Below are 13,334 nucleotides of genomic sequence, written 5' to 3'. Positions count from 1 at the left end.
CATGTTACTTGATGGTTCGAGGGAGAAAAATGAAGTATTTCATGACTTGCAACACAATAATAGACAGATATCTTGGAATGGTGATTAATGCAGTTACAAATTCTGTGATGTAGCAATACTTTAGGGTGGGTGTGCGTGCACTAAAAGCATTTGGCATAGATTTGCTTTCGGCCTTGATGTGCTTATGAAGGCATACACTGTTAATCCTATTAAATCTTTCAGCAAGCTTTTGTGATGCTGTTGATCACAATTACAAAACTGTGGACCTGGCAGGTACTTGTAGGATCACACTGAAATCATGGTTCCCATAGATGGTGATGAGCAATTTGTCAGCAACTTTCTTGTTGAAATCCATTTTGTGCCCAGTTAAGACCAACTGAATTATCTGAATTATATTACAGGGATATTTGGAGAGAAGTATTGCAATGATTTCTTCTTTATATTATTTATTTAAAAGAAAAATGGGGTTCTTGGTTTGCATATAACTGTTGAAATGACAAAACTAAATGACCCACTCTTTTTCATACCAAATGTATATACATTAATCAATATTATATATTTTTTTCAATATGTATGCAATCTTTTGGATGGATGGCTGCAATTAAACTAAATGTTATCTTCATATTTCATATTTAATTAATTCCAGTCCTGCAGAAAATTATTTTCCTGCCTCCTGAACTTAATATATACTTGTGATGTTTGTTCATCACTAAAGTATCCACTAATTTTTCTTTAGGAAGTTGCATTTAGGAGGGCAAGATATTATAAAGAGGTAAAAGTCAATTTGCATATTCTAGTAGTGTATCTTTGGAAAGCTTTAGAGTTGATATAAATCTTGCTGACCATAATTTTAAAGGTTTGGGCAATTTTGACATTACTGCCCTCCGTTTTAAAAAGTCAAAACTCCATTTTGGGAGTCTGCAAGGCTTGTTGTCTTAGCTGGATGTGTGGATTTTTCTGTCTATCACCCGGGCAACAAGGCCTGATTCTCCCCTCCTTTATCCTGCTTAGTTAATGATTGCCCAGTCATTCTGAAGTACCTGAAACTATCTAGGGAATATCCTAATTTTTGACCAGATTAGAAAAGTGACCATTTTCTGCACCCATTAGTTTGTTGGAGTTTTAGCATATGCTGTGATATGCTAAATATAAACAGTCCTAAAAAAAAAAAAAAGAGGCACCCCAAATTCCTAGAAAGCTAAAAAGAGAGGCATATTTCCATTGTTGAGAAACAAGAACTATTGATTGACTAAAATAATAGTAACTAAGGAAACATCTGAGAGCATGAGGTCAAGAGGTTGGTTAAAAAACAGCTCTAAGTGTTCCTGCACGTAACATGCGTAGGTGATGTCTTTTCTTTTTTTCATCCAACCCCATTTGTGCTGCTTTTGTCATTATATTGTCTCAGGACTGGATGTGGCTGTGCCATTGAAATAGACTGCAGAGAAGATTTGAGATAATGATGGATGGCAGGTACTGTGACTTAGAGGGAATGGCAACACCTGTTGTTGATGAGGTTTGCCTTCCCTTGATCACTGAGCTTTGTAGCTTCGGAAAACTTCTATTGCGAAGATCATAATTCGTGGTTTTAATCATGGTAAATGCATTTGGACTAAATTTCTCCATTTGGGGTAATTGACTCCTTCATTCGAAGTACACTTACTTGGACTGAAGAACGAAAGCAGTTTTCATAATATGAGGTCACAGGAGAAGGACCAGATAGGTTAAAAAAAACCATGATATTTTACATGCTTATAAAATTTAGATTGATTCTGTATTGCTGTTCTCTGAAGTATAAAGGTGTTCCTGAGGGAGTTGTAAAATAGAATGTAAAAATATTTAATTAGAAATGCAGAAGTCAGCTCAGTTAAATTGGCAATACTTGAATCTTGTGTGTGTCTTGTTAAAATGTCTAGTATTTACTCTTCTGCATGTATCTTCTCTATTCATATTTTGTAGAAGCATGCAGCAGCTACCAGTGCTCCAGCAGGCCCACCACTGACTGCTGCTCTGGTGGCCTGTATTTTGGCCCCCAATACTCCAGGTGCTGTCTGGCTGTGCTTGGGAGCTGCTATCTTCCCTGTGTGACACTATGACCTGGTTTGCATGACACAACAGCCCACTGTGGGTTAATATACTTCTACAGGGCTCATTGTGTCATACCAGGTGCCTGCCAGCACCACTTTTGCATGGTGCCTGCAGGTGCTCGGCTTGCCATGGGTTGTTGTGCCTTGCAAACCCAGGCGACAGGGGTTGTTTGAGGATTTGACAACTTGCAGATAACCCATGTCTTGTTTTAGGGTTATTTGAGGGTTCTCTAACCCTCAAGACAACCCCTACTGCCTTAGTTTGCACAACACTATAAGCCACAGCAAGCCAGACATCTGTGGGCGCCATGTAAAAATGATGCCTGGCATGACTTAACAGCCCCCGCAGGTAAATTAACCAACAGTGGGCTGTCGTGTTGTGTGAACCAATCCTGTGTTGAGGTAGCATTGTGGGGCATTGAAATAAGAGTTCCCAGATGCCTAGCACTGATTGAGGTCCTGCTTCTGCGCCACTATCAGGTCAGTCCATCAGGGTTTGCACACATGACTGAGAGAGCACTTTGTAGAGGCCCCTCAAACCTGGAGTTGCCCCTTCCTCTGCTACCAACAGCTGTAGCATGGGAAATGGGGTGAGAGGGTGGGTGGGTGGATGTAAACTATAAACTTTTAAAACTACTTTTATCTATTCAGTTCACTTTTAATAAACACAAGAAGAGTCATGATGGATTCATCTAGTGCAACATTCTTTTCACACATTGGGCACACAGCTGTCTATGGAAAATCTATAAGTACAACATGAGTGCAATAGCACCCTCTTGCTTGTGGTCCCCAACAACTAATATACAGAAGGATTCTGACCCTAATATTGGAGGTAACATATAGCCAATATGACTAGTAGCCACTGATTGCTTTATCCTCCATGAATTTGTCTAAGCCCCTGTTTAAAGCCATCCAAACTGGTCAGCTTGTGGTAATGAATTCCATAGTTTAACTATGAGCTGTGTATTTCCTTCTTTCTGTCCTGAATCTCCCACCAATCAGCTTCATGCGATGACCCCAAGTCCAGGTATTATGAAAGAGAGAGACTTTTGAGCCAACATATATTCCTTTTAATTTAGTTTATGTTAATTTCTACATGTTGTGTGTGTGTGTGGAAGCATTAGGAACTGCAGTAGGGATTGAAAAACCGGAGAACCACCAATATGCATACAGAGGTGATTGCATGTATTGAAGGAGTACTTGGAACCCTAGCTAGATTACTTTTCCCCTTTGTCTTTAGTAGGGTGACCATATGAAAAGAAGGACAGGGCTCCTGTATCTTTAACAGTTGCATAGAAAAGGGAATTTCAGTAGGTGTCATTTGTATATATGGTGAACCTGGTGAAATTCCCTCTTCATCACAACAGTTAAAGCTGCAGGAGCTATACTTGAGTGACCAGATTTAAAAGAGGGCAGGACACCTGGAGCTTTAACTGTTGTGATGAAGAGGAATTTTCACCAGATTCCCCATATATACAAATGATACCTGCCGAAATTTCCTTTTCTATGCAACTGTTAAAGATACAGGAGCCCTGTTCCCCTTTTCATATAGTCACCCTGTCTTTAGATAAGGGCCTATTTGCACATAATGCAGATCCATAACTCTTGGTTTGAATTTGGCTTATTTAGCAATTGGCTAAAGTTTATTTTAAACCAGGATGACAAGCTGGGGATTGGGGAAAGTGAAGCTGCTTGCTGATTTATTCCTCTTCCCTGCTGCGCAGGATGAGAGAGATTGGGGGAGTGTTAAAACCCGAAGCTTTGCTCAGGTTCACAGAGGCATATAATGTAAAGCATGGTTTAGCGTTACATGTGAACTCTGCCACTGGCTTGCAGATAGAAATAAATGTTTTCCTTTTCCAAACATTTATTTTATTTTTATTTTATTAAAACATTTGTATCCCACCCTATATCACTGGGATCTCATTTTTGATAGATTTGACATATATGTGAGAAATTTGATTCATAGGGATATCTCCTTTATGCATATTAGGATTTGTATTTCCAAAATTGTTAGAGTCAAAATGAGTTGTGCAGATTACAGTCAATTTACTTTCACAGTATTTTGCATTCCTTTTCAGATAATACTTCAACTTACTTTAAAAGATTTTAAATATATCACGGTAATGTTGCCCTTCAATTTTCTTGAATTTTACTCATTTTCCTCCCAAGATATAGCTGGAAGTCCTTAATTAACTGGTCCTGTGAGATAGTTGGTCTGTTTTATTTGTTAATATTTGATCAGGCGTATATTTGATTCTTTTTTTAAAAAAAAATCACTGAATTAAATTACGTTCTTAAATCAAGGATTGACTTTTCCAGACATCTAATATGTATGAGGTGTGCAAGAGATGGCTCTCTGTGGCTTGGTGTTTGATTGACATGCACTGCTTGGAGATAGCTGCAACTGTTGCTCCTCTTGCATGCGTTTGCGTTTTTATAATTGGCTCCTCTGTGGAAAACACAGATGGTGTAGACTGTACTTTAATCAGAAGCATACAGAAAGCCTAACTGTGTTTATCCAGTAATTTAAATTTGATTAGATATCATACTAGAAATATTTCAATAATAGTTGCTCAGATTATTCTTTTGCTTTCATTATTTAACAGTCTTATAACCTGTCTTTCCACCATTTAGGTTTAAAGGTGGCTCACAGACCTGCTTGAATAAAGTTTACAGTCTAAGAAGGGACAGACTTACACACAGGTAGATCTGCCCCCCAAGAATAAAGCAGGTCTCTCTCTTGCACTAGGTCTCATATCTATTTTATTTCCTGACAGGTTTGGCCTGCAAAGAGCAAGCCCAAGGTGAGCAAGCCCGACAAACCTTGGATAGGGCAACAAAACATGGGTTGAATAGACCTTGGGTTAACATTATGTGCAAACTACATTATATCATTTTATATTTAAGACCAGCTTAATTTCAATTGATGCTGAAATATTAAAATCTTATTGAAAGCTCAAATTACAGTCTTCTGCCAAATAAAAATCTGTAAAGAAGAGCTAAAAAGGAGAGTTTCAGGAGAGTTCCACAATAGAGGTGCCACAGCAGAAGAAGTGCTAGTCTGCATCCCTTGCGAAGTCTCAGCTATTAAATTAAGTGGCACATAAAATGAAGTCTCTCTGATACAACTCAACACACTGGTATGGGAGAAGATAATGAGGAATTCTGTCCTAAATAGGACCCGGATTTAGACACTCTCCAGCCCACTGAAAATGTAACACAGAGAGCTAGGGAATAGTGCTGAATGGGGTGAAATAAGGTGCAGAGAGGGAGGGGTATCCCCTAAAATGTGGCAGAGGCACCTCCTGCGAGCAGAGCCTTTCTGTTTATGGAGGGCAGATCCTGGATCTATTCCCCTAATTTGATAATATTTAAAAAACTATGCTAGGCTGACATGCACTGTTATACAAAAATGATTTACCAGCTCTTACTAAAAGGAATGTTGCTAGAAATAAGTGGTTTGACAGAAGAATTTGAAGACTTTCCTTGTTAGATAACTTGTTTCTACCCCTTCCCAGGCAGTTTTAATGCTGTTCTGGCTAGGTTTACCATGCAAAATCTAGTACTTCTATTTTGTGATCTTGTAGTGCTAAGGGGAACCTCTTTACAGCATACTTTGGATGAAGCTTATATGTGTGACACATTCAGGAGAGAGAAATCCATTGAAATTGTTAAAATTATCTTAATTGTGCCTTTCAGCATAAGAATGCACTATGCCATGTGTCCGTGGTATGCATTTTCTGTTGTCTTGTAGAGTAATCCAAATCCTTGAGCATCAGTAAAATATTCATTGGTGCAAATCCTTTTATTTTGAGGATAGAATAGGGTCCTAAGTGACTTAGCATACTTATCTGTCTAACTTATTACGGATTTTAGTTTAACGAGAAATGTGTACCATCTCACCACAGAGTTAGTTGTGAAGAGCATACTACTGACACATTCTGCCTTCTCCAAACGTTCCCACAATTTCTAATTATCTAATTAGTTAGTTAATCTAACTAATTGATTAGATCAATCAGAGACTTTAAAATGGGAATCTTAATCTGGTTTTAACTGAAGCCATCCCATGTTGATGACATTAGTACTTGAACATCTGTGGATTCAGGAAATCTGCATTGAATTGCTCAAATAATTTGTTTTGTGTTATTAATAAAAGCATCTCTGTATAAACTGTCTTTATCATTGTATTGAGATACTAAAATTCCAGTTAATAATTGATTAAAAAGGTAGTTAATAGGCAAACATATTTAATGAGGCTGTCCATACGACAGGAAAGCCCATCATGGGTTATTTAACCGATGGCGAGGCTGTAGTGTGTGTGGGATGCATGTGACCGCCATTTTGAATATGCAACCCTTCCTCATGGGTTGTTGTGTTGTACAAACCCGGCAAGCATGGGTTAAGTGAAAGTTAAACAACTTTGCATAACCCTGGGTCTGTTGTTTAACACTTACATAACCCATGCTCTCCAGGTTCACACGACACAACAACCCCCAAGTGGGGATTGGATATGCAATTTGATGCCCACAGGCACTGCAGGTCATCATGGATTAAATAACCACTGACAAGCAGTGGTGTGTTGTCTGAATTTGGGGACCTGCTGCATTCCCCCTAAACCCCATGGTTTCGCTCCTGCGGGGTGGCACTAGATAATCCCCACACCAGGAGGGAGCGTGGGGTTTCCGATGCTCATCCAGGTACTGGAGCTGCCCCCTGCCTCCCCCTGCCCTTATCCTGGCTTCTGGCAACCAGTAGTCTGTTTGAATATGTTCTAAGGTTGAGTTTAAAAAATAGAACCAACCTTGACTTCATTATAGTATATAAAATAGCCAACATCCTGCATTTTGTAAACTGCCCAGAGAGTTTTGGCTATTGGGCGGTATAAAAATTGCAATAAATAAATAAAATACATGTTATTTTTTTGTTATGCTCTAGCAACATTATGGATAGGATAGAGTTGTGTTGACAAGAACAGCATAGGGAGTGTTTTGGAGGAAAGGTATTGGAATCAGGGAGGAAAGAGACAGGGCAGGGGAAGAGCAAAGGGTGTCATACAAGATACTTGTATTCTGCCTGACATTTCATGGGCAATTACTCAGTGCTTGAATAAAACATTGATTCTTGATTATATGAGCACGGATGCAAAGAATTGATACTATTGTCACTGTCTTAAAGAGATGATACACTGTCATGGTAAAGGAAGATGAATAGTTACTCCTCTGGGCTTGCTTTTGAGAAATGAGTTTGTGTTGCTGTGGAAGAAAATAATCAACCTCATTTCGGTACTGCTTTTGGAAACTGAATGCTGCTCAGGCAGGGGCTCAAAGTGGTTAAATGTCCAGTAGATGAGTAATTGACTAGTCATGCCAACTGGGCTTGCACCTGTTTCTTACAGCAGTCGTGAAGTGAAATAATTGCCCAAGCAGTGCAAGGATTGTCAGTAATTTTTCTCGTGACAAGGGGTTGGCATACTTAGTGACAACTCTGATTAACCTGGTGTGTGCCAAAATTTCCCGCTGTCTTGTAAATTAGTAAATAGACATGTTATATTTACTATAATCACCAAAATGTTCGTTCAAGCACATTGCAGACATCTTTCAAATTTAGTAAAACAACATTTTGACATTGTGGTCAGCATTGGTAGTGTTTAGCCCTTGTTTGTTCTTATGAAGTGTAGTATATTACGTGTATTTGACGCATTTAAACCACAGATTAGTAAAGCTGAATTAAAAGGATTGTTCTGTATAAGATCAAGCGACATCATTCTTTGGAATGCTATTTTACTAATATCACTGAACTTATCAAAATCTTAGTGCTGCAAGATTGAACTAAAACAAAGTCTTGAGAGGTTATCTATTTGCAAAGTATCAATTTATAAATTGTAATACACACATTCAGTCATATGTACTTTTCCTCATGACTAAAGCTCAGCTAGTGGGACATGAGAAAAGGAAATATATTTATACTAAAGAACAGAATGCAATCCAGGTTATAAAAAGGGTTGTAGGAGTTTTGGTAATATTTTTAGTGTCTGAATCATGTTCTTCAATTGAAAACAAACATATAGTATGTTTTGGTTCTGAAATTTCTTTTGTCTTCTATAGTAGAATATATTTCTATTATACATTCTTTCAGATATATTGTTAAAACGTAGTTGCATTTTTATATAGACTAGAATAAAAAATGCTACTTTATTATTATATTATTATTATTTATTATAGTTATACACCGCCCCATAGCTGAAGCTCTCTGAGCGGTTTACAGAAGTTAAAAATAGTGAACATTATATATATATATATATATATATATATATATATATATATATAATTTAAAACCATAAAAAGCATGAAATACAAACAAAAACAGACAGTATCCATTTAAAAACAACTATTCTGCAGTCAGTTAAAAATTCAGCATAGGTATGTCCAGTAGGATTTTTCACTTTTTCTCTTCAAACAGAAGGTCCCTGCGCCATATCACAAACTGGTCTTCAGTGTTCCCTCTGTTTCAGAAATGGTTCGCCATATTGCACGAAGAGAACTGATGTTTGTGAAGCAAACTTGCAGCCCACTTTGTTGCATGGAACTAGTACTATCCTTTGGATCCTAGCTACTGTAGATGTATAAAATGTTAAAGTGTTTTAAAAAACATGATTTGGTTTGTTGACATACACTGAGTATCTCCTCAACAATTTCTGATAGCTAATGATAGTAATCCCCCCCCCCATTTTGCGGCTTTTGACATTAGAATAGCTATCCTGATTCTGTATTGAGTTGGAAATTAACTGGGCTGAGTGTGATGTCTTAAAGGGGGAAAATGTTCTGTATTCAAAATTTCAAAATTTCTGATCAAAACATTGTGCAATCAGTCAGCCAAGTATTTAAGTGGTAAGAAGCTACTATCCCCTGACCCACCTTGAGAATCAAATATAAAGAAGTACATCTGTTCATTGATTGCAGTTCCTAAATGTGTTTCTGGACTAATAAAACAATACACATTGTAATCAGTAGGACCCTTATTCATGTAAATGGACAGATTTGCATCTCTAAGCAACTGTTGGATGTGATACTGGCTGTGTAAAAGGCTAAGAGAATTGAAAGCCATTCTTTCCTCTGCTAAGACGATAAGTCTCTTGTGCTTTCTATTGTTTACCTGAGCTGAGATGGGGATAGCAACAAATTAACTGGAGAGGATATTAGGGAATCTCTAGTCGTGTGTGTAGCGTTGGTTTTTTGTTTTGTTAGAATACTAATGAAATACTTTCCTAAGCTTTCAGTATTTTTTGTTAATTTAAAAGAAGGAAAGGCTATGTTAATTGAGTAAGCTAATTAAGAAAGCAAAGAAGAGCAGGGGGGAAGTAAGTGCTAAATACGTAGGTGAACATTTTTGGCTCAGCAAATCTCAAGGTCCTTCTGTGAGTGGAACAGGAGCCATATGCCAGGTTGTCAGCAGTCTCATCAAGGAGTGGAGACTGATGAATCCAGCTGGGGAAATAAACTGTCTGTACTTGAAGAAGGACAAAAGTTGCAAGTTATGTAGCATGTTGTGGCTGATTTGCAAATACTGTATTCTTTTTGCTGGTGGTATTTACTGCAAGCTTGTGCTTGGCTGATAAATGAAAGAAACAGCTCATTTCCAGCATACAGCAGTTGAGAAGTGAGATTTTTTGGGGGTCAGAAGTTTGAATTCTCTATGCAGTTGAGTGTGACGAAGAGCTTGAATGGAGGCCTGGCTCTCTGGACTGGTGAATATCTTGAACGCTCTATTTATATATTGCATAATCTGCTAATATCGACTCTTGACATCTGTTTTCCAAATGCATGATACTTTGGTATATCTTTATTAATATATATCATGAGTCTTTGCTTCTGTTTGTATTTCTTTTGTCTGTACGGAACAAAGTAACATGCTTTACTAGAAAAAGTGGACTGTGGTGAACTTCTTAAGGAATAAAATCAGATGACAAATAGTTTAAGGGGTTGTAATGTTTAATTCAAGATAACAAATTAGATATTTTCTTCCTGGAACCTATATTTGGTTCTAGCTAAGAAAAATGTATTGTAGTGGTTTAGTTGTGAAAATCCATTTCTATCTCATTAAAAGTGATAAGCTGTGCAAAAGGCATTGACTTACAGTATTTGAATAGCTTAAGTACTAATTGGTTTTCAGCTGTGCTTTGTCTGGCTCACCTGCGACTTTTTGTTCATTGGTATGTTTTGCTACAAGGTAGGGTGTTTGGTAATTTGCTTGCTGCCTTCTGTGACACAATTGTTGGATTTGCATTCAGAGACAGATATCACTACTTGAACATTATGAAATCATTTTAAAAGTTAATGAAATAGTTTCATAGGACGTTATTGTGTTGCTTAATAAGAGCTGTGGAATTGAGGGTAGGGACTGCAAAGCAAGTGAAGATCCAACCATAGTTTTTGAAATAAATATATGCTTTATATGTTAGCGTATTGACTTTTAGTTATTTCTGAGTAGGTAAGTTACTGGCTATTATGAAGTCTGCATGGTCAGAGAAATATATATCTTGCTACATGTTGATGTTCTGATCATATTACATGTTGCAGTTGTGATGTTATTTTCATATTTCATATCCAGGGCTATTTAATATGTAGAGCGCTAACATTTACCATGAGTTTCAGCAGCAATTACTAGGAAGGTTTATGTAGAACATTCTATAAACTCTGATAATTAGTGTCATATGTAATAATGAAGACAACTTTCACCCTAACAGGATTTTCTTTTGTGTTCAGCTTGCACAATTTAGGCAAAGGAAAGCTAACCCTGATGGGCAGCATGCACCCAAGAAGCAGAAAAAAAAGAAAAAGGTATCAAACACCAAAGATGAAGAATTGGTACAAGAAGGTCTGGATATTGACCAATCTCAAAGAAAAGATACATCAACATACAGCTGTCAGAGAGGAGCAGCTGCTACATCTGACTTTGCTATAGTGAGGGCTTTGCACAGTGATGAAATGATCAAGCATGATCAAACATATACCACAGAAGTAAGTTTTTCTGACTTTGGAGAAATATGTTTATTACAATGGGTTTTTATATTAGGACACTACTTCTTCTGTTCTGCAGTAATACTCCCTGGTGAATTTGGATGTGTTTCTATTTATATCAAGGTTTTGGTTTTCCCTTTCAAAATAGTTCGTGAACGCTATGCATATTTTGAAACCCCTGGTCAAAGCAAATTATAATACTTGTATTTTTCAGTAATTCTATCTAAATAATGTAACTAGGAATATATTAAATCTAATTTGAAAAGGAGTGAAACTGTGGCTCATGCAGTGTTGATAAATAGATAATCTGCATTTTATTGGGTGAAAAATAACATTAGTGAGTGAAAGCACTTACTGTCTTAATATTATTCAGTAACTTATACAGAATGGATTGTTCATCATAATCCTGTTCAGAATTTGGTGTTTTGAAAGTAGGGTCTCCCATGTAGCAATTCTATATTAGGATTGGGTGCCACGAGGAGCATGAGCCACATTTGCCTCACCCTAACCCCGCCATTGAATTTTTTTAAAGAAAAAAATGGCACCAAGAGTGCTAGGGAGAACTACAAAGGTCAAATTTAGCTTCTTTGCAAGCTACATTTGACCATTTTGGTCCTGATACATAGTGATGGAAGACTCAAATTTAGCTAGCAAACAAACTTAATTCATCTTCGTGTTTTTCCATAGTGCTATGGAGTGGTTTGCCACCAGATCTTGGCAGAAAGCAGCTGTGGTTTTTGTATATTAAAAAAAATCATGGGAAACTGTGGCTTTCAGGGGTGGGATGTGAAAATAGCATGCCCATTCTATGTTGTTCATTTGAAATGCTGCTCATAAATGGCTGTCCCTCTGTAAATTTTGAGTTTACACATGTCTTCCTGAAATATAAAATAGCTGTCGAAGGCCTCAGTAGATCCTCAAAGTTTTTGAACAAATCTTCCTCATATGTATGTCTCCCTATTTAAGTGGAAAACAGTGACAGCCCTAGGATAAATAGTGCCCTGGGCAATAGTGCCCTGGGCACCTTTGGTGCCCCCCCCCATGTTCAGCTTTGCTAGGCCACCCAGAAGGTTTATGGGGCCTGGGGCCAGTGTGATGTTAGCGGCCCTGTTGCTGCCTGTGCATATGTGTAAAAAGCTTGGGGCCACATGTGAGAATTATTGCATGCGCGGACAACATCTGTGAGTTCTCGTTTGCAGCTCCTCCTTGCCCTAGGATCAAGCAGAATGATAGGTGTGCTTCATTTTTTTTCTTACATGAAGATAAGGGAATAGGGATCTGGTTGTGCTCCTCCTGAGTACCTCCTCCAAATTCCAAACTTCTTCTGACAGAGCTTCTTTCTGCTTCCTGGGCTCAGTCTCACGTTGTGGCGTGCTGCTGGCCTTCTCCACTTCTCACCCATGAAGGATTCCTTTCTTAAGGCCTGGCCTCACACCACTCCTATGCCTTTCCCTGTGATAACTGCCACGGAAAATTACTCTCCAGTGGCATCTTGCCTAGATATCTACTCACTCATTCCTTGAAGTCTTTCCCTAGCAGGCCTCGAGTTCTTTGCGTGACAAAAACAGGCTGTCTGCTTTGTCACAGAATCCCTCCTGAAAGGCTTCCTTGTTCCTTCTCTCCTTACAACCTGCTCTGTAACTGGGGCTACTTGGCCTGGGCCAAATATAAGCCTGCCTGATCAATCTTACCTTTATTGCTGCCAGACATACAGAAAGATTTTACCTAACCGGGATGAGTTCAGACTCCCTTACAGTTGGGCTGCAGGCCTAGCTAATAAGCAGGCCCCTCCCTTGCAGCCTCCCAAAGATACATTTTACAGCCAGTTTCAGTCTCAAAATAACATCTCTTCTGTTCCATACACAATTGTGTAAACTATTTATTTCATTATGGCATGGAAGAAGTTCTATGAAGTCACAATTACATATTGAGATTTAGTGCCATCTCACAGTCTAATATACCATTTTCTCCTTTTATGAAAACTTTAAACAAAATACCAGGAATTCAGGTGAGCAATGTTGTTTTTGTAGTTAGTACCAAAACAACCTGTAGAACCTTGAAGAGAAAAAAGGTTAAGACACTTGCTTTTTGCTACCCTAGCTCAATGCAGAGAGTACATTTTAAAAAACCCACTGCCACTGAGGTCAGCTTGATGCCCCCCTCCAGCTCAGCTTGGTACATGCCCACCCATAAGCCGGCCCTGTGTGGAAATACTCTCATCCATGTA

At 38.2% G+C, this 13,334-nt stretch overlaps 1 protein-coding gene across 11 annotated transcripts in view; it reads left to right on the top strand.

Moving 5' to 3' along the window:
* Positions 1-13,334, top strand: part of AKAP9 (A-kinase anchoring protein 9) — a 122,943-nt gene that overhangs the window by 5,290 nt on the left and 104,319 nt on the right. For 10 of the 11 annotated variants that reach the window (XM_063126918.1, XM_063126874.1, XM_063126884.1 and 7 more), the window contains exon 2: positions 10,853-11,107. In XM_063126918.1, coding sequence (XP_062982988.1) covers positions 10,853-11,107 — 255 coding nt within the window. Of the gene's footprint in view, positions 1-9,398; positions 9,835-10,852; positions 11,108-13,334 lie in introns of those variants that run through there. The other variant, XM_063126847.1, reaches the window with a different exon arrangement.

This window comes from Elgaria multicarinata, chromosome 1 (genome assembly GCF_023053635.1).
Source record: "Elgaria multicarinata webbii isolate HBS135686 ecotype San Diego chromosome 1, rElgMul1.1.pri, whole genome shotgun sequence".
NCBI lineage: Eukaryota > Metazoa > Chordata > Lepidosauria > Squamata > Anguidae > Elgaria > Elgaria multicarinata.
This window is presented reverse-complemented; position numbering and strand designations above follow the sequence as displayed.